Source organism: Malaclemys terrapin, chromosome 1 (genome assembly GCF_027887155.1).
Source record: "Malaclemys terrapin pileata isolate rMalTer1 chromosome 1, rMalTer1.hap1, whole genome shotgun sequence".
Taxonomy (NCBI): Eukaryota; Metazoa; Chordata; order Testudines; family Emydidae; genus Malaclemys; species Malaclemys terrapin.
The window spans coordinates 192,209,875-192,236,645 of NC_071505.1; the positions used below are offsets into that span (position 1 = coordinate 192,209,875).

At 44.5% G+C, this 26,771-nt stretch overlaps 2 protein-coding genes across 6 annotated transcripts in view; one reads left to right on the forward strand and one right to left on the reverse strand.

Moving 5' to 3' along the window:
- Positions 1–7,286: 7,286 nt before the first annotated feature.
- On the reverse strand, positions 7,287–15,284 carry PIGP (phosphatidylinositol glycan anchor biosynthesis class P). 3 transcript variants are annotated; one of them, XM_054048948.1, is made up of 5 exons: positions 15,177–15,284; positions 13,338–13,438; positions 10,310–10,382; positions 9,411–9,529; positions 7,287–8,160 (listed from the first exon to the last, which is right to left on the reverse strand). In XM_054048948.1, the coding sequence occupies exons 2-5, from the start codon at positions 13,417–13,419 to the stop codon at positions 8,030–8,032; spliced, it is 405 nt and encodes a 134-aa protein (XP_053904923.1). In that variant the 5' UTR covers positions 13,420–13,438; positions 15,177–15,284; the 3' UTR covers positions 7,287–8,029. The 3 variants fall into 3 exon arrangements, with proteins under 3 accessions (XP_053904923.1, XP_053904932.1, XP_053904915.1); XM_054048957.1 differs by lacking the exon at positions 15,177–15,284 and adding an exon at positions 14,769–15,138; XM_054048940.1 differs by lacking the exon at positions 15,177–15,284 and adding an exon at positions 12,579–12,724 and having other exon boundaries at positions 13,338–13,426.
- Positions 15,285–15,402: 118 nt separating this feature from the next.
- Positions 15,403–26,771, forward strand: part of TTC3 (tetratricopeptide repeat domain 3) — a 137,556-nt gene continuing 126,187 nt past the window's right edge. For all 3 annotated transcript variants that reach the window (XM_054048969.1, XM_054048987.1, XM_054048978.1), the window contains exons 1-2: positions 15,403–15,612; positions 17,617–17,705. In XM_054048969.1, coding sequence (XP_053904944.1) covers positions 17,628–17,705 — 78 coding nt within the window. In that variant the 5' untranslated portion in view covers positions 15,403–15,612; positions 17,617–17,627. The remainder of the gene's footprint in view (positions 15,613–17,616; positions 17,706–26,771) is intronic.

Below are 26,771 nucleotides of genomic sequence, written 5' to 3' on the forward strand. Positions count from 1 at the left end.
GAGATTGAGAAATCACTACCTATTGCCTAGTAATGGAGGAGATGTCTCCCAAGTTCAAATCACTGTTCCTAATCAGGTAGAGGAGGGAAAACAACTGAAGTCTCCCACAATCCAGGTGAGTACCCTAAGCTGGAAGCTAAAGGTTAAAAGGGAGACAGCACCTCCTACATTATAAATGCTGCCTAAGTCATCCCCCCCCAGAAATGTTGGCCAAAACTATCAAATTCACATATAATTTTGGAGCAAAGCTGCATTTTCCAACAAAAACTATTTGTCTGAAAATTTTCATCCACTTCTAGTCCAGAGTTCAAACTGATCTGTTGACACAAGAGATTTTGCTATGGTTGTATGTGGGTGATTTTTTCCCCAATTTTCTTTGTAAAAACCTCTGGTTTATTTAATTCACATAATGAGGAAACAGCCTGGGACACATATTTGTAATTTAAGAACTATTATAATCTGTAATGGCACAAAATCCGGGTGTTTCACACTTAGTGATCGCCCCCTCTTCCTTTCCTTGCTCCCTAAGACCTATCCATGGAGGTACACCAATCCTGAATTTAAAAAACAAAAACAAAACAAAATAAGAAGTAAACACACACAAACTTTGTATAGTGACAGTTAAGGCTGCTTCAGGACATATCCAACTAACTCAAAACTCAGAAACATGGTAATAATAAGGGAAAATCTGCGTTCCTTGCCAATTTCACATTGTCTGCAAGGTTGTCAGTAACAAACTAAAGCTATGGCCACATTTAAACTGCTGTTACTGTAGCATATCAGTGTAGACACTCATTATAGTGATTGAAGGGGTTGTCCCGTTGCTGTAATGAATTCACCTCCTTGAGAGGCAGTACGGTAGCTAAGTCAACAGAAGAATTCTTCTGTCCACCTATCACTGTCTACACCTCATATTAGGTCAGTTTAACTGTCCTTGCACACTGCTTAAATACCATGTTAATAGGTGCTTTTAAAATATTTTATCTATATTTATTTTTGTATTTATTATTCTACACACAACATTTAGAAGATCCATTTCCCAGCCAGAAAATTTCTCTTTACATTACAACTCATTCAATAGTGTGGCTTGTCACCCAGCAACATTGTGTCTCCAGCACCTCCTTCACCAAGTCCCTACTTCCCATCACCACCCAAAGATGCAGCAAGTTACAAACATCTTGTCATGCCCTGTTTATCCTTGAGCCCCAGAACATGTGTCTCAGGAAAACCTACATACTCACCATAACTTAAAAAAATATAATGCTTTCTGTCACCCACCTCCCAGCAAAACGGCAAGTTCTGACCCCTAAGAAAGTATATTCAGGCTAATCCTCCCTCCCCCCAAAGTGAATTTCAGATGAACATATTAGCAGCATCAGCCTTCTGCCTCCACCCACCCACTTTTCTTCTTCAGTAGGGCTACTTCTCAAGTTGTAGGACATCTTTGAAAGCCTTCAGGCTGCAAGATCCTTTTTGGGAGATGGTCACCAATGGGTATCCTGACGTACTGGTGCTTTTTATTTTATGTATGTATGTATGTATGTATGTATGTATGTATGTGTGTGTGTGTGTGTGTGTGTGTGAGAGAGAGAGAGAGAGAGAGAGAGAGAGCTAGCTTGCTAGTATTCAGGAGTGTGATGCAGCAGCTCCTGTTGGCAGGATTAACTATCTACACAAAAATAGAGAGCAGAAGTCCAGTATAGACACATGGCCATGTATACTACCATAACCATGTCCTGCACATGGGGCACGCAGGGTTAATACAATGTTTCTTTATTTTATAACATTTAAAACCATTTAAAAATTGTGTGGAATGAATCAGAAAGATTTTGGGAGTGAGATTTAATGGTTTTCCATCTTTAACAATTATGGTATTATAATGCTAACCCACAACACAGGTTTTCACTATAGAAACTCAGGTAACTGCCTCTCATTTTTGTTAAACTGTAACATAGGAAGATTTCTTCTACTAATATTTAGTAAAATCTTATTGCACATGGCTATGACCACCATAAATATGATTCAGATTATGGTAATGCTCAAACTACTATAAAAACTGCAGAAGCCCCGTAATTAAGTGATACATTACCAGCTTCTTTATTTAAAAACAAACGAAAAGACTACAAATGAACAAGCAGTATACAACATCTTCTGTTTCCCTGCACCATTTAGCTTTGGTTTGTTAATTAATCTGGGGCCTGACCCAGAGGGGCTTTTAATGACCTTTGAATCATCCATCACTTGCAGAAAGAAGGCCACAAAGTATCCCTATAGTAATGAGTTTATTGTTACCTTTGTACCTTGAAGAAAAGACTTGAAACATTCTATCTTGTGGAACAAATTTATCTGTTTAGTAGTTAAGATTAATAATTAAAATATAGCTTGATTTTCATGTTTCATAGGACTTTCCATAGTTGTCAGCATAGAGTGATGGATTGTATTTCCTCCAGCAAGTGCTAGATGATAATTTATCTAGGGCAAAAATACATCATAATCCCTTTCTGAACTTGCCTAAAATTGCTATACTGAAAACAATTAAATTGCAAGGCTAGGGGGACATTGGTGGTAGCAGGATTTTGGAAAGGCAACTTGGTCAATATAGTTTTTATTAATCATCTACCATTCTACTCATTACTGTGAAGAGTCAGAATTAAAGCTGGCTCATAACATGGCTTTAAATTCCGCTTCTGATTTCTCTCCAGTGCCAGAGACCTTTTAAGGTCCCACAGCTGGAACAGTTATCTCCAGGAGGGATTGCATCCATGCCAAAGAGTGGAGTCTTGTTAAGGCTATTCTATCTGACCTTGTATCTCTAATAACATTCATATATTTTTTTCCTAATAGATACTTTATTAATATTATATTGATAGAAGAAAAATAGTGTTAGAAAGAAATGTTAAACGAGCTGAGGAACAAGCAATAGCTGAGGATAAAGTTCTTCCTTAATCTTCTCTGTGTTCTAAATGTATAAAGATTAAACACTGCAAGATTGCCTGTTACGTTCAGCTGTGAAACAACATCATACCTAATATCATGGTGATTTACAAGCAGGACGAATCTCCCAGGGTGTCTCTAGTGACAAACTGAGATTATCGCACTGTACCAAAGTGAATTTATATTGGCCACCTTTCTTTAAAAGTATTGTTAGAACAAGACTCCATGTTCCCAGATTTCACTGCTTCTTACAGACCCCAATTAATAAAAAAAAGGGAGAAGTGCAAATGGAAATCCTGGTTGCCCTACTGTTGGCCAAAACCAGGATATAAGTGAGAATCCATCTTTAGTCTGAAAGTGGCTGAAAGATGTGAGTAGTACCAATAGAAATGGCCCATTATGCAGCAAAAGGCCAGAAGAACCATACATATACAGGAATCATTTAACAAGTATTATGATAGCAGACCTGAAATATCCCCTATCCCAGCCAATTCAAATAAATAAATTTATATTTGTTTTCTCCTCCTACTTTCAGGAAATGAGTAAGGCCCTGTATATATATTATGGGCCTCAGCTTGCCCCAACTGATGTAGGCAAAATTCCAAATCAACTGCCATTTTGCCTAACAAGCAGAAACAAATGTTATGCTAAATATTAATTTTCTAATTTGCATGAATGCATTTTGTGATGTAGTTATGGGTGGCTGTGCCTGACCTTCCCTTGTGGGAAGTCTAGAGGAATAACTTGCGGTCCAGAGGATGACTTTAAAAATAATTACATCTGATTCAGAAGTTACCTGATACCTTCAACATGTTTTTTTTAAAATTGCTTCGTACATTTTTTAAGAGCATGAGACCTCTTTGGATGTGGAGCAAGTCAGACACAGCTTGTAATAGCATAGGTATAGCTGCATGCCACAGTGAGGAGGGCCCACTCAATCTAGTCCTATTGAGAGTCTTGCTCTACTTTAACATTCTGTTCCCTGCAGAAATATCTCTGGCCACTCACATGTTGAATTGGAATTTTAACCAGCAGGTTTCCTCTTTATATTCTTTTCTTTCCTACTCTATTACTTCCTTCCTCTACCCCAATTAAATACACACAAACTGCCCTACATGTAACTTACAAAGCTGTGCCAGTTCGTCACCATACTCATTCACTTGTAATATTTTATCCCCATGCCCTCCCTTTATGAAGGGGAAGGTTTTTCTCTTTTCTGTTTGTGTAGCACCCAGCTCAGTAGGGTACAGATCTCAATATAGTAGTGCCTACAGGGTTCAGTTTAATATAAATATTTACAATAAAAATGAGAGTAACTGAATACATGGTAATATTGCTCTTATTTTAGCTCTTTACTAACCATTGTGCACTTTCTATGTATAGCCCGAACCCATCATTCTGCACTGCAACACAGTAAAAAAACAAAAACAGGCTTCCACCTCATACCCTTAATCAGTTTCAGCCTGGTTCTGCTCCTACTGAAATCAGTGGCAAATCTTCTTTTGCATGGCTGCTCAGGCTTAGGGTTATTAACATATTGTGTGTGTCTGTTCATGCACACACGTTTCTTTTGGCATATGGGAACATCATATACAAAAGGTTGAGAACCACAGTCCTATTGCATTCAGTGGTAGGAGTACTGGGCCTTTGCATTTTAAAAATAACAAGAGTAGCCTCTCTGATCTTCACTACAGGAGAAGCTCTGGCATGTTCAAACTCAACACTGTCTGTAGAGAAACTCCATTCTGGAGAACAGAATGTCACACTGTTTCTACACATGCATCTCTCTTGCATAGAATATCAAAACAGAATCATGGCAATAAGCATCCAAATGCATATGAAAACAAAATTCCTCTAAAGGAACTAGACAAAAAGCATAGCAGTTACTTGCACAATAAGGCTAAAGGCTACCCCCCCCCCCCTTTGCCTAGTTCAGCAAGAATAAAGCTATTAGCCCAGTCCACTAAATACTACTAATCTTGGTGGTGACAAGATACCACTGATAAGGCCAGGCCAAGAGGTGAAAATGAGGGCAAATTTAGGATTTAGCATGGCTAAAGGGAGTGGATATTTGATCACATTTAGTCTATTCCAGCTCATTGGGTAGTCTTTACACAGGTATGTTTTAGGAGGGAAGGAGTTAAAACCAGCACCACACTTTAATCTTGTCAGGTTTTGTTTTGGAATCATCCATCTGATAACTTTGAGCTGACAACTGCATAAAGCCTTCTAAATACTTTGGCAGCTAAAAAGAATGCTGTCTCTTTAGGTGCAAGGAATTAGTGAAAAGTAGCTTTCCCCCACCAAGCTGGTAAGAATAAAATATACCTGATTACTGCTGTATGTATGGTCATGTAATGAGGGACTCTCAAGATCCACAACGCCCTGTCAAAGTATATTAGTTTTAAACATTAGATGCCATTAATCTTTATCACAAGTCCCAAACCCTACACAAAAGAAAAATACATTGTGTTACAGAATATATTATTTTGATCATTAAGAATAATTATCAAACTATCAAAGGTTGTCTTCAATTGAAGTAAAGGTCATCAGAATGTCATTTCAGCACTGACACTCAATGACAGAAAAGCAAAGATTGAGTTTCATGCCTGTAAATTTCACTTAAATAATAAATGGCCCCAGTTTGTCTGTTCACTTAGGTCCCTTCTGTTAGTTTTCCCATAATTGTGCTAGATCAGCAGACAAGTGAAATGGCAGATTCATCACTGATAGAATCTTTGTTTAAGATTTATAATCCTTTAGTTTGTGTGCTTTTAGGACTTGAGGGCATTTTCCAGTAGCTCTTCTTTATTGTGTAGGGATTTGTGTATCTTTAACTGGGAATTAATTTAATCCTTAAATTAAATGACACCAGAACCATAGCCTTCACTAGTTGTCAAGTTAGAATTTAAATTGCTTTCTGAAAAATTTAGAAAAAATTTCAAGGAACAAGAAAATCATAACCAGAAATTGCATATGAGAAAATATATAACCCTGGAGTGACTTAGTCATGAATTCTCTCAAGAAAAAAAAAGTTAACTATTTTTTTTTTAATGACAAACCTCACCCCCCACCCCTGGCTAGGGAATAATAAATACATGGTCCTTGCAAGAATAGCCTATAATTTCTATCAGTTCAAGATTGTATGAGAAAGTAAAAAAAAAAAAAAAAAAAAAAAAAAAAAGTTCAGCTCTGTCCCAAATCAAATGCTCCACTCAAACAAATATGCCCCATGCAATCTGAGACATCAAAATGAGATTCCAAGACTCTCTTCTTCCTTGCACATTCTGATCAGCAATTAAGTAGTTAATGTTGTCATTTAAAATATAATCATTAGGCTCTGGCATTAGCACCCCAATGAGATGAATAAGGGCAAGTTACACACTTTAGAGCTATTATTTCAGGCTATCTGCAAACTCAAGCAGACAGCATTACATTGGTTTGTTTGGTTCAAAATTTGAGGATTTTTCTCATTGTTCTAAGAGCCGGAGGAGATTCCTCTCTCTCTCCCCCCTTGCAAAAAACAAAACCAAAAAAATCAACCAAACAAGCAAGCTTAGATTCTGGATCACAAGTTGGGAACATCCATGTGATTGTTCAGCTATCGCAAGCTGGGATGTGGAGGAAACACTCCCACTGAAGTTAGTGGCAGAGCATTCATTAGTTTTAATGGGATCAGTATGAAATCCTACATACAGACGTTTTCCAAGATATCTTATTTCCTTTTCTAACAAAATGGTAACTTTTTTGTAACTCTGAAGTTCTTTCCTGACAAGAGTGACAGTATTTTTGTCTGGCTTTAACTATTATCACTAGTGTTTTAAGATGCAATGTGTTAGGATGTCAGCTGGTGACAAATAAAATATTTAGACAACTTCTGGTGATGATTTGTCAGCAAAGTAACGTTTAAGTGGAAGAATATTCTCTGTTTAAGATATTTTGGCAGTGGCTTAGAAACAATGCAGTATACTTTGAGATTTCCTTTGAGTTTAAGAAGCTGGACCACAGTTTTCTAGGACATTTACAGCAGTTCCATGGGTCCGGAAGAATTGTAATTTTTAATACTCTTAAGAATTGTAATTTTTAATATTAAAACTTTAGAAGAAGGATAAGAAAGCAATTTAAGAAAAACCAACTAATATATTTAAATGGGAACTTGTTTGGATTTTTCTTCATCTCCCACCTTTTCTCCTGGTTTTGGGAAACCCTATCACTTTTAATAAGCCTAATAAGATAGGAAAACAAGGATATTCTTGATATGCAGAAATACATATCTAAAGAAAATCCATTGTGCACTGTATGTCCAAGGCAAGTAAGATACCCCTCAGAAAAAAAATTAGAAATGCAATCAGTTTTAGACAATTAAAACATTTTATTAATATTACTGTACAGTCACAATGCATACACTTTAATTTACTATGACTGGTCAAAAAAAGGGTGGGATATTTAAGAGCACTCAGTGTTGGCCTAACTCTGCTCCCACTGAAGTCAATGAGAGTAGAATTAAGCCAAACATTAAATGCTTTGGAATATCCCACTCTCAATGCGCAAGAAAAAGAAAATCTAGGGGTAACTGAACAGATTACTTCAGATCCAGAGCATAGCTAAACAAATTTATATGGAAGAATTCAGTTCCCAGAATGAAGTATTTTGTTATTTAATACTGTAGGTCTCTCTACATTAAGAAATAAAACCATTTTAACAATCATCAATTTGTTTAATAATAAATAATAATACATAGCTCTTAATTAACACTTATCAGTAGATCTCAACGCACTTTATAAAGGTCAGTATCATATGCATAGTACAGATGGGGAAATCAAAGCAGAGTGGTGAAGTGACTTGCTCAAGGTCACCCAGCAGGCTAGTAGCAGAGCTGGGAATAGAACCCATATCTTCTGAGTCCCGGTTCAGTACTCTATGCCACACAAGGTGAACCAGTGTTGACCACAGCTTAATTTAGATACAAATTCATCTATTCCAGTTGTTGAGTTAGATTTCTTAGCACTGACAAGCCTCTGACTTTTCTTACAATGGGTTTCTAAAAAATTATTGAAGTACTGTAGTGTCTTATTCTAACAGGGTCTGGTTCCAATTAATTTCTGTTACAAATGCCTTTGTCAGCAAGGAAAAACATTTGGTTTACTTCACTAATGGGAATATCCCTCAATGCAGGGATTGCTTCTTCTTGAGATTTCTTCTGCTGCTGATTTTTTGCAAAGTTATCTGTAGGAAATATGACAAAAGATTTCACTATTCCATGATTTAAAACTGATAGTATAAACTGAAATACTTTGTTTTCCTGCTAGAAGTGTTGTTAGACTCCTACACTTCATCAACATAAAAGCATACAGCTCTGATTTTACATCACATCCAGCTACAACCTAATCCTATGCAACGTTTAACAGAGTGAAATTCGAGAAACATCCCACTTTTCAGACATGTACTGCATCATTCTGGTTTACTAAAAGTGAATACATTTTGTTGATAATGTCAGTTTATCTACAGTAGATGTTAACATTCTGCTCCCTCTAGCAAAGCAAGTTACATAGTGCTGATTCAAGGAAGACTTGGGGCTAAATTCTGCCTGTGGATGTGCGCTGCTGACCCTTTTCGTTCTTGACTTCAGCAGCTTTCTATCAAGTCATCAGTCTAGTCACCATCTTTACTGCAGAGTCTACACTTGGCTCTTTCCTCTTCAAAGAACAGTTCAGTGGAAGCAAGTGGAAATAAGTCAATGAAGCATGCCTTAAATACTAATTTTGTTGGTTTTCATTAGAAGTGAATGGACATGGCCAAATGGTGCTGCCAATTGGGACAATTTAGCTTTAGCATGGACTCAGATTCTAATGATCTGGGTAATTTTTGAATTCTCCTATGTTCTTGCTCAGGAAAAGCAGTTATCAGCAAATAAAAGAAATACCATCTTGAGAAAGATGGGAAAATATTGAGGAAGCCACCTATATTTCAAGTATTCAGAACTGGACTAATGGGCAGAAATAAAATCTATGGGAAAGAGTAGCAAATGCTAGATTGTAATGGTTGTCCTAAAGAAGATACATTTGGAAAAAAATAAAACAGTCAAAACTTGTAGTTATAACATTGTATTGAAATTAAGTTTGAACAAAATATATAACTGTTTGTAACAGTCCTGTAATCATAGAATATCAGGATGGACAAGATGACCATAGGAGGTCATCTTGTCCAACCCCCTGCTCAAAGCAGGACCAATCCCCAGACAGATTTTTGCCCCAGATCCCTAAATGGCCCCCTCAAGGACTGAACTCACAACCAGCCTGGGTTTAGCAGGCCAATGCTCAAACCACTGAGTTATAATACACCAATACATTAAACATAAGTGCAAATTCAAGGTTTTGAATTTGGTTTAGTTTAGTAATACCAGCAAGTATGTTTACAGTGATTGTCAATAACTTTTGTAGAAGGCTTAAGAACTAAACAAGAAAATTATCAACTACCTGTAATGGTGTGCATGGAGTTAAGTGGAGCAGTACTCATCATGTTAATACCAAAGAGTAGTATATAGCCAATTCCTAAAGTAACTAGAAGGTATACAGGCAAAGCAACTGCCCAGTACCTGCAGAATAAAATATTTATTTTAAATAACATTTCGCAAAAGAAAGTCTTTAGTAAAAAATTATTTCCAGCTCTAAATCAAGCAAGACAGTACAGAAGTAGAAACAAGTACACCTCTACCTCGATATAACGCTGTCCTCGGGAGCCAAAAAAAAATCTTACCTCGTTATAGGTGAAACCGCATTATATCAAACTTGCTTTGATTCACCGGAGTGCGCAGCCCCCCCCCCCCCCCCCCCCGGAGCGCTGCTTTACCGCATTATATCCGAATTCGTGTTATATCGGGTCACGTTATTTCAGGGTAGAGGTGTATGAATTTAAAGTGGATAGAAAAAATAGTTATAGCTAAGACCACCACACTAAAACCAGAAGACCCTGAAAATGCAGTTCATTAACTAAGGACCCATTGTGACCAGTATGGAATAATAGCCAAATAAAGGTCTTAGACATTTTTTTTTGGCAATTTAATTTAATAAAATTTACCATGATATTTCAGGAAAAAACCTTAATTAAACCAAGCTGCCAAATTACTTTAAGAACATAACAGACAGGTGTACTGCACTTCATTTTAGCTTGCTGATAATTTTTCAGAGTAAACTGTTGTTTGTGAAACATTACTTTACATAAATACTGTAGCTGTTTGTGAGGAGAAACATATTAAATCTTCTTTTTCAAGTTGGATTAAATGTAAAATATTTTAAATGTAAAAGGACACTGGCACAATTTTTCTGGGTATGTGTTTGTTCTTTCACATGTTTAACAGTGAATGAATTTAACCTACTTTTGAGGCCAGTATGTTAGTCCCAATGAGAATAACCAAGATTCAGGAACATACGCCCATACAAGGTATAACACTGTGCAAAAAGAGTAAAGGTTAATATTTTGATCATAATTGTACAGTTTACATTGTTTTAAGAGACAAAATAATTCTAGATCTAGTTAGCACCGTCATTACAGAGGATACAAACAAATTATAAAAATTTTCTCTATCGAGTCCAAAAAGCATCTAAATAGGTCTACTGAAATACTGCAGAGAATGCTACCATGAACACACAAACTATGCCATAGGGATACAAACTTTATAACTGATGGTACTTTAATTCTCTTCTTCATATTTGTTTTCTAATTCCAGAATAAAATAGACAAGAATTCCTTGCATCATTTGTCAATTTTTAAAAAAGGTTAAAAATTTAAATTAAAATTAATTTTAAACATTTGTATTTTACAAACTTTGGTCCAAGGTATTTCTCTAGGTCTTCAGAAATATGCACACATGACTATGTATGTAGAACTATATGACAGCACTAAACCACAAAGGGTCTAATTCTGCAGTCAAAACTAGCAATGATGTTAATGCAGGGGCAGGCAAACTTTTTGGCCTGAGGGCCGCATTGGGTTTTGGAAATTGTATGGAGGGCCAGTTAGGGGAGGGGGGTGTGGCCCAGCCCCCCACCCCCTATCTACCCCCCCTTTTGGCCCCATGATGGCTCCCCTGGACTTCTGGCCCATCCAACCCCCCCTGTTCCCCGACGGCCCCCCCGGAACCCCTACCCCGTCCACGCCCCCTGCTCCGACCCCCACCCCCAGAATCCCCGCCCCAACTGCCCTGCGCCACCCCATCCAACCCCTCCTCTCCTTCCTGACTGCCCACCCCCAGGACCCCTGCCCCATCCAACCACCCCTTCTCCCTGTCCTCTGATTGCCCCCCCCGACTCTTGCCCCCATTCAACCCGTTCCTCACCCTCTGACTGCCCCGACCCCTATCCACACCCCCACCCCCTGACCACCACCCCGAACTCTCCTGCCCTCTATCCATCCCCCTCTCCCCCTGCTCCCTTACCGCACTGCTTGGAGCACCGGTGCCTGGCGGTGGTGCAGCTGCGCCACCTGGCTCAGCACAGAGCCAGCCATGCACGGCACAGCACAGAGCACCGGGTCAGGCTGCGCTGCCCCAGGAGCTCATCGCCCTGCCGCCCAGAGCATTGCACTGGCAGTACAGTGAGCTGAGGCTGCAGGGGAGTGGGAATAGCGGGGGAGGGGCCGGGGCCAGGAGCTCAGGGCCCCACAGGCTGGATGTGGCCCGCAGGCCGTAGTTTGCCCACCTCTGTGTTAATGGGTAATTTGACTACACAAGGATAGCAGGATTTAGCCATTAAACACCCCAACAAAACCAATTAACTCCCAAAATGAGACGTCTGTGGAGTACCAAATGTTATTTTAGTGGAATTCCACACATCTTGAATGAGATTTTCTTTTTTAAATAATCCAGTTTTTTACTACAGTATGCCACTTAAGGGGCTATCACAATAGAAAAGATAAAATGTAAAGACCCAAAATAGGGATTAGGATAGCATTGTACTAGGTACTGTACAAACAAACACACAATGACAGCTCTTGCCCCAGAGAACTCAAAATCTAGAATTCTGGCAAGTGAGTAAACATATAAATGGGGAATTGGTGGGGAAGGATAAAGTAACAGAGTCACACTAGTCCTAACTGTCACAAAACTGAAACAAGAGTTACAACAACCTAGTACTTGAAGAAATGTTTTTAAAAATGCATATTTTACTGAAAATACATTTAGAATGGGAGTAAATTTGGGATTACCTATTTCAATGCCAATGAAGCAAGTATTAATCCAAAAATATTTCTCTTAAGAGGAACAGTAAGGTCAGTTTTGGCTCAAAAGTTAAGGTTTTACAACATCTTAGATCAACAGAACAGTTACTAGCAAGAGGATACAGAAGATGGAATCCCAGAGTAGAGTCTCGGGAACACCCTTGGAGTGGAGCCCTCCTTAGCTCCATCCTTGCTGAGCTGCTTGAAATGGGAAGGATTCTGAGATTCTTACAGCCAGGTGCTTTTCTGTCCCTGAAATATCTGGTTCTCCATTTTTCATCTCTGTCTTTGATATGCTAAATCTGAAGTCCCTAAACTATCCTCTGACTGTTGGAAGAGAAGGAGCATACCTTCTCTATTTAGTTTTCCCCACTCAAAAGCCTCATACTTGCTGCAATGGAGTATGGGCTCTTTACAACTCCACTCCTTACCAAGTGAGTATTTCCAGCACCTTGCTCTGTTGTGGCTCATCATTGCTGAAAGCAGCAGCACAGTGAAACTGATGTGATTTTCGTCAGCTTTCATCCTTTGAGTATCAGTCCCCATTTTCAGAATTTGTGTTTTGCATCTTTGACTTCTACACAGGTCACAAAGTGCCAAGTGTGTATACATGATATGCTGGACACTCAACCTACTAGAAAGATTTTCAATTAACTCCCTGAAATATAGCTGTTCCCTCAGCACACTCCGCTATGTGGCCACCAGCAGCAGTATCAGGGAGAACAAAATCCAAAAGGATAATACAAAGGAGAACTGACAAGACTTGGATTACCCCATAAAGTTGCAAAATTAACAACAGTTCAGAGAAACAAGCTTGGGAGGTAATAACTTTTATTTGACCAACTTCTGTTGGTGAGACAAGCTTCTGAGCTTGGTGAGAGAGAAGCATTAGAGCCCAGTGTAAACTCAAAAGCTTGTCTCTCTCACCAACAGAAGTTGGTCCAATAAAAGATATTACCTCACCCACCTTGTCTCTCTAATATCCTGGGCCCAACACAGCTACAACACTTCAAATAACAGTTCAGTCCTTCTTTACAATATCATTTTTATTACCTGAGAAGTATTAACACAGAGTTAATCTTTTTTAAAACTTCTACATCTTTCTGGAGGCACTATTGTACAGTATTCATTTCTGCCTCTTAATACAGCAAATACATGTAGCACTTTACTCAGAAAGCAAACATACTTACTAAAGCCAAACTGGGAGCCTAAGAAAAGAACAAACCCATATATTGCTCTTTCAGGCAATGGGGCTGGAGAGTTTTCAACCATGTTAGTCTCTTCTTTTTAACTGAGAGAAAGAAATTAATTACAAGAAGCTATTAGCTACACATCACCTTAAGGTAGTGTTGCCAACTTTCTAATTGCACAAAACAGAACATTGCCCCGCCCCTTCTCCGAGGCTCCGCCCACACTCACTCCATTCCCTCACCCCCACCCTCACTCATTTTCACCAGGCTGGAACAGAGGGTTGGGGTGCAGGCTCTGGCTGGAGGTGTGGGCTCTGGGGTGGGGCTGGGTATGAGGGATTTGTGGTGAAGGAGGGGGTTCTGACCTGGTGCAGAGGGTTGGGTGCGGAAGGGGGTGAGGGGCAGCGCTTATCTCAGGTGGCTCCCGGAAACAAGCATATCCCGCTCCTAGGTGCAGGGGTGGCCACAGGGGTTCTGTGTGCTGCCTGCAGCTGCCGCCCCCACAGCTCCCGTTGGCCATGGTTCCTGGCTAATTGGAGCTGCAGAGCCGGCGCTTGGGGCAGGGCCAGCACGCGGAGCCCCCGTGGCTGCCCCTGCACATAGGAGCCACATGCCGGCCGCTTCCGGAAGCCGTGCTGAGTCAGGGAGCCTGACTTAGTCCCGCTGCACTGCCAACCGGATTTTTAGCAGCTCATCAGCAGTGCTCACTGGAGCCACCAGGGTCCCTTTTTGACCGTTCCGGTTGAAAACCGAATGCCTGGCAACTCTACAATAGGGATTTTGTATAGGTTTCGAAGATGCTGAGAAACTCGTGAATATGCTATTCCTCTCACTTTCATCTTCGATGTGGCTGTGGGGAATGGGAATCAAGTAGTGTGGTTCCTGGTGCAATGTGGGTAGACCCATACTACTAGCGCTACCTGTTGCCACGGCTCCTGGCAGGGGAACCTGCAGTCTAACTGGATTAGTTATTGCTGACGTAGACAAGACGACAGGGCTTGAAAGAAGCAGTATTTCCTGCTCATCTCAGCACCAAGCACGTTGTTGGGCAGAGGCTGCCCCTGCCGGGGCGAAGACCCGTGCGGAGCCCGGTTTTTCTTGCAGCGGAGTTGGGCACCCAAAAGACGCCTCACTCCACTCCGGGGCAGCGCGGGCAGAGTACGGCCTGTGGGTGCCAACCCCCGACGCCTTTCTGACCAGCCGCAACCCTCCTCGCCATCAATGTGGAGATGGGCTGTGACCTAGGTAGGCCCTCGAGTAAATCCAACGACACAGCGACACCGGGACCTTCGTCCCATCCAGGGCCGGCTCCAGGGTTTTCACCGCCCCAAGCAGCCAAAACAAACAAAAAGCCGCGATCGCGATCAACGTCGGAAAGTCCTTCACTCCCAGGCGGAGTGAGGGACTGGCCGCGAAATTGCCACCGAATACCTGGACGTGCCGCCCCTCTCCGGAGCGGCCGCCCCAAGCACCTGCTTGAGAAGCTGGTGCCTGGAGCCGGCCCTGGTCCCATCCCCTGCTCCGGGGCGCTTCGCCGCGGTCAGCGCCAAGACCCAGGTGCCTCCCGCAGGGGGGGCGGGTGAGCGGGCAGCAGCGGCGCTGCAGAGAGGGCCGGGAGCCACATTCGCCCCCACGGCGCGGCGCGGGCGCGGGAGGCTCTCGGTGTCCTGGAGGCTGCGAGGTCCTCAGGACTTGGGCGTCTCCTCCCACCCCCGTGAAAACTGCCGCCCGCGCCGCGCTCAGTGCGGCCATTTGACACCCCGGGGGGAAGTAGCAGCAGCAGCACCGGGCCGGGGCAGCACCTCCGGTTCTCCCGCTCTGCCCATCCCCCTCTCTCACCTCCCCGCGGCCTGCTCCGCGTGCGGCCCGGGACGCCCCAGGCCAGTGAGCGAGGGAGAGAGAGGAATGGGGCGGAGCGCCCAGCCCAGCCGTCCATGACGCATCCAGAACGCAACGCAACTTCTTTCTGCGCGCATGCGTGGTGAAACGACACACACGCGTGAGCTGCGAAGTTGTCGCCTGCGCATGACGTTGAAAGAAGCCGTCGGAACCACTCAAGCGCCAGGAGCCATCGACGCGTGTCTCTTCCGCTCGCGCAGGAAACGCAGGGTCCCGAGGAGCCCGTTCCCCTTTCTAAACTCCCTGACGTCAGAAGGCAGGCAGCCAATAGGAGGTCTGGGCGGACGGAGAAGTGGCTGTGGAGCCTGAGGCGCCGGGCTGTGCGGCTGAGCAGGAAGCGGGCGGTGTCGCTGCTCTCGGGGCTCGCCCCGGCCTGGTGAGTGCGGGAGCGTTGTAACGGGGGCGCTCGGGGTGTCGGTTGAACGATCGTTTCCGGGCTCGCGCTGCCTCCGCCTCCTCTCCACGTGGCCGGGGTGCCCCAGTGACGGGGGGACAGGAGCCCGCAGTCCCCACCCGCCCGGGCTCCCCTCGCGCACCCCAGAGCCCCTGCGGCGGGGCCAGGCCGCGTCCGGTCGCGGGGAGAGGCGGCCGGGGCTCTCGGTCGCTTCTGGGTTGGCCCGAGGAGCTTCCGGCGCCCCCGTTCGCGAAAACTTGGGCGAAGTGAACTAAGTGTCACGCGAGGCGGCGTCCAGCCCCCCGCGAACCGGGCCCCGGCCTTCGGCCGTCCTCCGAGCCCCGGGCTTCACCAGCCTCCGCGCTTCAGGGGCGGGCGGGCGAGCACCCGTCCCTGTGGTGACTGACCGCCGTGAAGAACTGGCGTTGTCTGCACTAACGTGTGCCTGTGTCATGTGAAATGGGGTTGGCGGGTTAGTTCTGTAAGCGTTACGATCAGCCCTAGTTAGTTTTGGGTCACAAGAGCCAAGACATGACTGCAGACTGCTTGAATTGCCCCGTAGTGAAATAGACAATGCCTGGGATCTACTGTATGATAAAGACTACAGGTAAGCCCCCCTGCGGGGAAACACGCAAATCCGTCTGGAGCAGGGTGCCAAGTCGGACAAAAGAACTTGGGAATCCTGAACACAGAGTCTCTGGAATGGATAAAATTGAACCAGGGAGCTGAGGTGAGAGACTGGCGGACTGGAGAGCTCAGCCTATCAGGAAGGCAGCAGTTACAGGAGGCAACCTGTCTCACCCTGGCCAAGCTTGGGGTACTCGGCTTAAGTAGAACCTCCATAAACAGGCAAGGGTGGGCTGGGTTTAGGTAGGAAATATATGTATAGGCTTTTTTTATTTAAAACCCTATTCTCACTCCTTGTTATGTTTCTGTGAATGAATAATTAATTCGTTTTTGAAGAACGTGTCCTGAACCACTGCATTTCATATTAGCCGCAAGCTCCCAGAGAGGAGTCTAGTTAAACCCAGTTGCACAAGCTGAGCTATACATGACTGGTAAATGAGGGATGTTGTAGCTTATCTAAAGTGATCCTGTCTAAAGTAGTGTGAATTGTGGGGTTCTGCTCTGGGAGAAGTGCAGGTAGAGGCTTGCTACTTGGAAGAAATGCCCGTGGAGAGACTGAGAGAGTGATCACAGGACAGTTTGCCCCTGAACCAAACCAAAAGCGTTTTATGAATGTGTGTTCATGTTCATAGTTGTCTGTGATCAGTGAAGAAAGCACAGGCTGTAAAATGCAAATTACAAAGAAAGTGTTTTGGGTCAGTTTTGGCATGGAGAGACAAATTTCTATGAAGTTGACTGTTCTCTGTGATCCAGTGCAAAAAACTTTCCAGAGTCATGAAGCCTACAAAAATCTTGACAACAGGCTGCTGGTGTGCTGAGTCCACATATGATCATGCTGACCAATATTGTCTCTTGGTTTGCTGTGTTTTCCCCCATCGGTCTATCCATCTCTTGTCTCTAGTTTTATACTGCTCTTTGGCGCAGGGGTTGTCTTTGTTCGTACAGTCCTGGTCTGTGATTGGGACTCCTCAAATAATAACACTGGTTATCTGGACTTAAGATATCTCCATTAATTTATTATCTCCTAGAACTGGAAGGGATCTTGAAAGGTCATTGAGTCCAGCCACTTGCCTTCACTAGCAGGACCAAGTACTGATTTTGCCCCAGATCCCTAAATGGCCCCCTCAAGGATTGAACTCACAACCCTGGGTTTAGCAGGCCAATGCTCAAACCACTGAGCTATCCCTCCCCCCTCACTTCTATACAATCCTGAGTGGAAAGCTAAAATTCAAAGCTGAATGGATCATTTCCCCTCACATTAGGTTATAACTTAATTTTGCAGACATTCTAAGCACTCTCAGAGGAATGTACAAATTGAGGTTTTTTTTCTAATGCATTTCTGGCTTTATTTCCCCCCAGGGACATGCACTATGGAGGTAACTACATTGGAATCAGACTTCAGTGGAATCACTTTTTATGGTGGTTGTGCTAAACAATGCTGTGAATTGGTAAGTAACTATTAATATGTAAGGGATTGGCAGAATGCCTAATGGAGGTTCTTATTTAGCTGGTCTGCACACTGATTTTGTACGTGAACAGCTGTCAGATAGGGTGTAGGTTGGGTTTTTGTTTTTTAATCTATAACTTAAATCATTATACTGGTATGGTACCTAATCAGAACACAGTTATACTTATATGAAGATGATCTATACCAGTATAGATTATTCCCCTTCCACTTTGGGAATAAGCTATATGAGTGTATCAGAGGGTATCTGGCCCTCAGGAGGACTCAGGGGCTTGGCTTACCTCTGACAGGCTGCACTAGGATGGATGAGGCAACTCAGGTTCATCTGGCTTATTGAGTAATTGGGAGGCATTTAATTAGGCAGTGAAGCACCTGGGTGTGATAAAGAAAGCAATTCCCAGAGGGGATGGGAATCCAATGAAGGAAACCCAGGGAGAATGTTCTTCAGTGGGAGAGTTTCTGGAAGGAAGGGACTATGAATGATTAGGCTCAGAGAAACCTGGCTCCCGTGAAAGACTTCAACAGGCAGAAGCCCTGGAAAAGAGAAATTAGATGTTGTCCTGAGGAAAGGTCTTTGCAGTTTGGCCTTGACCCAGGAGAAGAGACCCTCCCCCAGTTAATAAGAAGAGGCCTTGGACTCTAGAAAATGGTTCCATGTCATGAAGGCCTTACTAGTAAGGGACGTGGGACATAACTAGGTTGACAGACAAATGCTGGCTCAGCTCTTGCACCTACCTACTAGAGATGCTGAAGTGGAGACTTGTTTGTGTGGTATTCCACCTTTGGGGTTGAATAAATTAGGCCCCTGAAGGGGTGATGTTGAATATATGCATCTCATTGGACTTCATAAAACCTTCACTCAGGGAAACTGAGGCAGACACACAATGGTGGGGCTGCACTGGGCTGCCAGGGGATACTCTAGGGTGAGGGCCCTTGTTATAGTATGGTACTAGAAGTGGGGTATGAGGCCACCTCCCATCATCTAGGGATGATAACAAGGAGCGATGCTTACACTCCTCTTGAGTGAAAGATGTCGTATATTCTGGATCTGCAGAAGGAGCAGCAGTAACAACTCCAGGAGCACTTGTCACAGGGTTGGCGGGGAGCCCAGCAGTCCATGTAGGCTGTCACAGATGCTGAAAGGAAAGAAGTCGGATGGTCCTGCTAAGGGGGTGCAAGTACTGTGGGCAAGAGGGGGCATGCAAGTTGGGTTTGCCCCTGGAGTAACAAGGGAGATTACTGGCTGATGCAGAGTACTGTGGCGCACCCAGAAAGGGCTGGGTCACAAAGGATGTGTAGTCTCCGAAGCAAGAGACCCTGATGTCTCTTAAAGAGACTGACAAAACACAGTTTATGGCCAAGAAGAGTGATTGTCCTAGGGTTAATGTGCTTGAAATGTGGCGAACTGGGGCATGTAAAGAGACATTGCCTGGCAAGAACTTTGAACTGTAAACAGAGGGGACCTCCCAATGGGGATGCATTAAGTTGTGTAACAGGAAACTCACAGTATAGAAGCCAGGGCTAGAGCTTGACCAGAGGGTTCACCCTCCCCCCACTCCGATTTATCGGGGATACTGTGATTTTTCTTGTAGCCACAGGGCAAAAGAACATCAGAAGTTTGAAGGGCTTGCTGATCCCAGCACTTGCAGGGAAAGAAAGAAAGGGCCTCAGGCTGAGGAAGCTTGGGGGCAAGATCAGCCTAGGTCCCAAAGTTCCCAGAGTCCCAGGGAGCATGTGGGGCAAGAATGCGAATGAGATGGTGAAGCAGTTATCCAGTTTGCAGATGCAAATGTAGGTTTTCCTGGGAAAATTATTTGAGCAAGGGAAGCAAGCCCATCAACTATCTGACAAGTAGATTGGGCTAGTAGCAAGTAGTGAGGGAAATTATTTAGTCAGGTCTTGGATTAAAGTGTTTGAAAGGGAATGGAGCCTTACTCAGGAGAAACCTTGTGTTAGCACTCAAGAAGCCCAACAGGTAGAGTTGGCACTGCACTCTTTAGATGGGCAGACAATGTTTAAAATACTGAAAGCTTTGAAAGACAGTAAACCTGAATAAGATGTCAAAGGCCAGATGCTGCCTGACCAGGAGAGACTGTTCACAGCGGTGGCCAATAGGCAAGGCCAAGAAATTCTGACTCCTTTTTTTAGGCTCAGAGATGGGGTAGCTTAAGTCAAGAGTCCAAGTGACAAGATGACTGATCAGGAAAGCAAATATTTACTCAAGGCTGAAAGCAGATGCAAAGGAGTCTGAGTACAGGCTTCTTCTTGCCGCTTCAGAGGTGAGAGTCAGGGCCGGTGCTATCATTAAGGCGACTTCGGCGGTTGCCTAGGGCACCAAGATTTGGGGGCGTAAAAAAGCAGTGCCCCCAATTTTATTTATTTTTACAGCGTTCCTCCCCGAGCGCACGGTCACCGCTCCACTTCTCCTGCCTCCCAGGCTTGCAGCGCTAATCAGCTGTTTGGTGCCACAAGCCTGGGTGGAGAATTAGAGGAGGGTGGTGTGCTCAGGGAAGAGGCAGAGCAGAGGTGAGCTGGGGTGGGGAGCTGCCGCACGGTTCCCCGGGGGGGGGGGAACTGCCGTGGGGGGGGGGGGGGGGCGCTTCAGGTCGGAGTGGGGGCGGGGAGCTGCTGGGGGGTGGGGGCGCAAGGTGGCAGTTTTGCCTAGGGCGCCAGCCCTAGTGAGAGTAGTGCATGTGAAAAGCTGTGCAGTTCAAAGTCTAAGAATAATAGAATCATAGAAGATTAGGATTGGAAGAGACCTCAGGAGGTCATCTAGTCCAATCCCCTGCTCAAAGTAGGACCAACCCCAACTAAATCATCCCAGCCAGGGCTTTGTCAAGCTGGGCCTTAAAAACGTCTAAGGATGCAGATTCCACCACCTCCCTAGGTAACCCGTTTCAGTGCTTCACCACCCTCCTAGTGAAATAGTTTTTCCTAATATCCAACCTAGATCTCCCTCCCTGCAACTTGAGACCATTGGTCCTTGTTTTGTCATCTGCCACCACTGAACAGCCTAGCTCCATCCTCTTTGGATCCCCCCTTCAGGTAGTTGAAGGCTGCTATCAAATCCCCCCTCATTCTTCTCTTCTGTGGACTAAAGAACCCCAGTTCCCTCAGCCTCTCCTCATAAGTAATGTGCCCCAGCCCTCTTATCATTTTTGTTGCCATCTGCTAGACTCTCCAATTTGTCCACATCCTTTTTGTAGTGGGGGGCCCAAAACTGGACACAATACTCCAGATGTGGCCTCACCAGTTCCAAATAGATGGGAATAATCACTTCCCTCTATCTGCTGGCAAGGCTCCTACTAATCCAGCCCGATATGCCGTTAGCCTTCTTGGCAACAAGGGCACACTGTTGACTGATATCCAGCTTCTTATCCACTGTAATCCCCGGGTCCTTTTCTGCAGAACTACCGCTTAGCCAGTCGGTCCCCAGCCTGTAGCAGTGCATGGGATTCTTCTGTCCTAAGTGCAGGACTCTGCACTTGTCCTTGTTGAACCTAATCAGATTTCTTTTAGCCCAATCCTCCAATTTGTCTAGGTCACTCTGGACCCTATCCCTACCCTCCAGCGTATCTACCTCTCCCCCCAATTTAGTGTCATCTGCGAACTTGCTGAGGGTGCAATCCATCTCATCATCTAGATCATTAATGAAGATGTTGAATAAAACTGGCCCCAGGTGTAACAATGCTGGTTCTGGTGGGACCCAACTGAGAGTGTCAATTCAGGACAAATCGCTTAAAACAGGGCAATTACAGCCCAAGGCTGGAGTTTTTTTTCACCTCTAAGGCAAACCAAACCAGCCAGCCAAAGAGGACTTTGGTCTCATCCCACTGGCTAACCACAAGTCACATAAGCAATTCCCTTAGACACTCCAGTTTCCCAGTATCCCCACCAGTGCCACTCGTTATGGGGGACAAATGGATATGAAAACCAATGCCCCAGTAAAAGAAAAAAGGTTCTCTCAATCCCAAAGAACCAATCCCCAGACCCAGGTCAATATACAAATCAGATCTTACCCACAAATCAAGCTGTTGCCAATCCTTCAGAATCTAAAATCTAAAGGTTTATTCATAAAAGGAAAAAGATATAGATGAGAGCTAGAATTGGTTAAATGGAATCAATTACATACAGTAATGGGGAAGTTTTTGGTTCAGGCTTGAAGCAGGGATGAAATAAACTGCAGGTTTAAATCAAGTCTCTGGAGTACATCCCCAGTTGGGATGGGTGATTCAGTCCTTTGTGTAGAGCTTCCATTTGTAGCAAAGTCCCTCCAGAAGTAGGAAGCAGGATTGAAGACAAGATGGAGATGAGGAATCAGTCTTTTATAGTCTTTTCCAGGTGTAAGAACACCTCTTTATTCTTACTGTGGAAAATTACAGCAAAATGGAGTCTGCAGTTACATGGGCAGGTCCCTGTATACTTGTCTGAGTTACAAGGCTTATCTGCCTTCTCTCAATGGGTCAGTTGTATAGCTGATGGTCCTTAATGGGCCATCAAGCAGGCTAGGCAGAGCTAACACCAACTTGTCTGGGATGTCTCCCAGAAGCATAACATAAGTTTGAAATACAGACAGTATAGAGCCAATATTCATAACTTCAACTACAAAATTGATCCACACATATAGATAGCATCATAACCAACAAACTATAACTGTAGACACCTCATTTGACCCCCTTTATACAAGATTTGGTGCCATTACACGACTTTGGTTGCAACCATGTTCTATATGGTCCCAGTTTAAGTCAATAATGTGACACCAGGGCAGACCCCTGGGGCACTCCGCTTGATAGTGGCTGCCAATTAGACATTGAGCTGTTGATCACTACCCATTGAGCCTGACAATCTATCCAGCTTTCTATCCACCTTATAGTCCATTCATCCAATCCATACTTTTTAAACTTACTGGCAAGAATACTGTGGGAGACCATATCAAAAGCTTTGCTAAAGTCAAGATATATCACGTCCACTACTTTCCCCATATCCACAGAACCAGTTATCTCATCATAGAAGGCAATCAGGTTGGTCTGGCATGACTTGCCCTTGGTGAATCCCTGTTGACTGTTCCTGATCACCTTTCTCTCCTCCAAGTGCTTCAAAATGGATTCCTCGAGGACCTGTTCCATGATTTTTCCAGGGACTTAGGTGAGACTGATTTGTAGTTCCCCGGATTCTCCTTCTTCTTTTTTTTTAAAGATAGGCACTATACTTGCCTTCTTCCAACTGTCCGGGACCTGATTGTCACGAGTTTTCAAATTAGTGGCCAATGGCTCTGCAATCTCATCAGCCAACTTCCTCAGCACTCTCAGGTGCATTAGATCCGGTCCCATGGACTTGTGCATGTCCAACTTTTCTAAATAGTCCTTAACCTGTTCTTTCACCAATGAGGGCTGCTCACCTCCTCCCCATACTGTGCTGCCCAGTGCAGCAGTCTGGGAGCTGACCTTGTCTGTGAAGACCGAGGCAAAAAAAGCATTGAGTACTTCAGCTTTTCCCACATAATCTGTCACTAGGTTGCCTATCCCACCTTCTTGTTGCTAACATACCTGTAGAAACCCTTCTGGTTACTCTTCACATCCCTTGCTAGCTGCAACTCCAATTGTGCGTTGGCCTTTCTGATTACACCCTTGCATGCTAGAGCAATATTTTTATACTCCTCTCTAGTCATCTGTCCAAGTTTCCACTTCTTATAAGCTTTCTTTTTGTGTTTAAGCTCACAGATTTCACTGTTAAGCAAAGCTGGTCGCTGGCCATATTTGCTATTCTTTCTGCACATCAGGATGGTTTGTTCCGGCACCCTCAATAAGGCTTCTTTAAAATACAGCCAGCTCTGCTGGACTCCTTTCCCCCTCATATTCGCCTCGCAGGGAATCCTGACCATCTGTTCCTTGAGGGAGTCAGTCTGTTTTTCTGAAGTCCAGGGTCTGTATTCTGCTGCTCTCCTTTCTTTCTTTTGTCAGGATCCTGAACTAGACTATCTCACGGTCACTGCTGCCCAGGTTGCCACCCACTTCTATGCCCCCTACCGATTCTTCCTTGTTTGTGAGAAGCATGGCCCCTAGTTGATACCGCTAGCACTTGCTCCAGGAAGTTGTCCCCAACACTCTTCAAAAACTTCCTGGATTGTCTGTGCACTGCTGTATTGCTGTCCTAGCAGATGTCAAAGTGATTGAAGTCCCCCATGAGAACTAGGGCATGCAATCTGGAAACTTCTGTTAGTTGTCTGAAGAAAGCCTCGTCTGGTGGTCTATAGCAGATGCCCACCATGACATCACCCTTGTTGCTCTTGCCTCTAAACTTAACCCAAAGACTCTCAACAGGCTTTTCTCCAGTTTCATACTGGAGCTCTGAGCAGTCATACTGCTCTTACATACAGTGCAACTCCTCCATCTTTTCTCCCCCTCCTGTACTTCCTGAACAGTTTATACCCATCCATGACAGTGCTCCAGTCATGTGAGTTACCCCACTGAGTCTGTGTTGTTCCAATCACATCATAGTTCCTTGACTGTGCCAAGACTTCCAATTCTTCCTGTTTGTTTACCAGCTTTTTGTGTTCGTGTACAGGCGTCTAAGATAACTAGCCGATTGTCCTACTTTCTCAGTAAGAATTGGGAGGCCTCTTCTGTTGCACTCTCTTCCTTGTGTTTCCTCCCAGTATCCCACTTCTTCACTTACCTCAGAGCTTAGGTCTCCATCCCCCAGCGAACCTAGTTTTAAAGCCCTCCTCATTAGGTTAGCAAGCCTTCCTGCAAAGATGCTCTTCCCTCTCTGTTATGTGGATCCTATTTCTCCCTAGTAATCCTTCTTCGTGGAACATCCCATGCTTGAAGAATCCAAACCCTCTCTCTGACACCGCCTGTGCAACCACGCATTTACCTCCACAATTCGATGGTCCCTACCTGGACCTTTTTCTTCAACGGGGAGGATGGACGAGAACAATACTTGTGCCTCAGACTCCTTTATCCTCTTCCCAGAGCCACATAGTCTGCAGTGACCCACTCAAGCCTGAAAACGGTTTCTTACCACTTATCAGCATTGGGGGTTCATGGGTTCTCTTCTTGTTTCTTCTGGAGGTCACATGCTGCCAATTTTCTTCCCCGTTCTGCAGTGCCCTCTCTGATTCTTCAGCATGCTGTGCCTGCAGTACCAAACGCTGACTTCTATCCAGAAAATGTTAATTTTCTCTGATGCAATGCAGGGTTAATACTTGGGTCTCTAGTCCTTTAACCTTCTCTTCCAAATTGAAGACCAGCTTGCACTTTGTCTTTCTCCCAGAGGATAGAAGCTGTCTGTACAAACAAATGTGGCACATCCCATGCAGGTCACAACAGCTGATCGCTCACTATCCATAATATCTTCCTTCCTGGAGCCTCTTCTGTGAGCAGTAAATACAACATCTGAAGCCTGAAAGGCAAAAAAAACCCCTGTCACGGAGTGTGGGGGGGAGACCAGGCCCTGCACCCCTGGCTTCCTGCGATATACCATGACTCTCAGCTAGCCAGTAAAACGGAAGGTTTATTTTGATGACAGGAACACAGTCCAAAACAGGTCTTGCTGATACAGACAACAGGACCCCCTCTAGTTAGGTCCATCTGGGGGCCCCAGGGAAGCCACAGCCCTGTTGGTCGGGGCTCCCCTCTTTATTTCCCAGCCAGCTTCAAAAACTGAAACTCTCTTCCGCCCTCTCCTTTCTGCCCTTTCCCCGGCTCCTCTCCAGCCTTTGTGTCCTTTGTCCAGTTTCCCTGGCAGAGGTGTTACCTGGCCTCCAACCCCCTTCCTGGGTTCTCATGTTACATGCTTAGGTATCCTCCCTTCCCCAGTGCAGGCAGTCCCAGCAAAACTCCCCTGCAACCTTCCCAGGTTAATACTCCCTACTCAGCATTCAAATAACACATCAAGAACATTCCCACTTTGCCTGGGAGTTCTCCTGGGGCGATTTCTCACAGTGGGGTTTGTGACAAACTCCATCTTGTTCAGGTTTACTGTCTTCCAAAGCTTGGAGTATTTTTAAACATTGTCTGCCCATCCAAGTGCTGGCGCTGCACCTTTGCATGTTGGGCCTCTTGAGTGCTAACACGAAGTTTCTCCTGAGTAAGACTCCATTCCCTTTCAAGCACTTTAATCCAAGAAGTGCCAGGATGATGGTCACCAGGCAGCTAAGGGGAAGAGGAAACTGGTTGACAGGAGAAGTTCCTGGGAGCTGAAACAGGAAGAACCTGGGCTAGAACTATAGCTCTCTATGGAGGCTTTTCACAAAGGGCAGTTGGACAGAATTAATGTGACTGACAGATGCCATCAACCAGCCAAAACAGGAAGTGAAAGACACTATGGACAGACGGTACAGCACCACACAGAAGCAGCTGCTGCATCTGGAATAGAGGAGTGCAGACAAGCTCTGAGGCTTTTTGGCCAACGGCAGGATATGGGTGCCAGTCTCCCTGTGGCTGCGCAGCTGCTTTCGGAGGTGAGACTAAAAGTGGGAACTGAAGAAAGAAGAAAAGAGGCTACTAAAGTATCAGCTGCAAAGTCTGCACATAGCAAAGCAGGCTTGAATCTCCCAGCTCCAAGAAGAGTTGGACAAGCTTACTGAGGAGTTAAAGGAGAAGAAAGAGTTTCCCACAATTACAGATGGTGAAGGATGCTTTTTTCATTATCAGGGCCAAAAGTGAGGTGATACGGCAGAGGAAAGACTAAGAGCTGAAATCTCTGCAGCATTGTAACCTGAAACTGAAACAGGAGCTGCAGACAGCTATGCGGAATGTCTCTGAGGTGCAGGGCCAGCTAGCGTTGCAAGCTTCCATAGAGCGATCGCCATTTGCTTCTCCACACTCAGAGCATGTGTTGTGTGTATGTGGGGGAGAGACAGTGTGTTTTGGGGGGCAGAGTGTGTGTCAGCATGCTGTCTTAGAAGTTCAGACAGCAGCAGACCCTTCCACCCACCCACACAAATGCCTGTCTCAGCAGCAGCAGCATTCCACGGTAATGGTTTGCTTTGTGTCCCGGAGCAGATGAGCATGCTGGCTGTCAGAAACGAAGCTTTGAAAGGGGA

Coding starts and splice junctions, on each gene's coding strand:
- PIGP (XM_054048940.1), bottom strand. CDS start 12,693: ATGGGGACTGATACTCAAAGGATGAAAGCTGACGAAAATCACATCAGT. Junction 10,383..12,578: donor GTGCTGGAAATACTCACTTG/GTAAGGAGTGGA, acceptor CTTTTTGCACAG/TGTTATACCTTGTATGGGCG. Junction 8,161..9,410: donor CTCCATGCACACCATTACAG/GTAGTTGATAAT, acceptor TATTTCCTACAG/ATAACTTTGCAAAAAATCAG.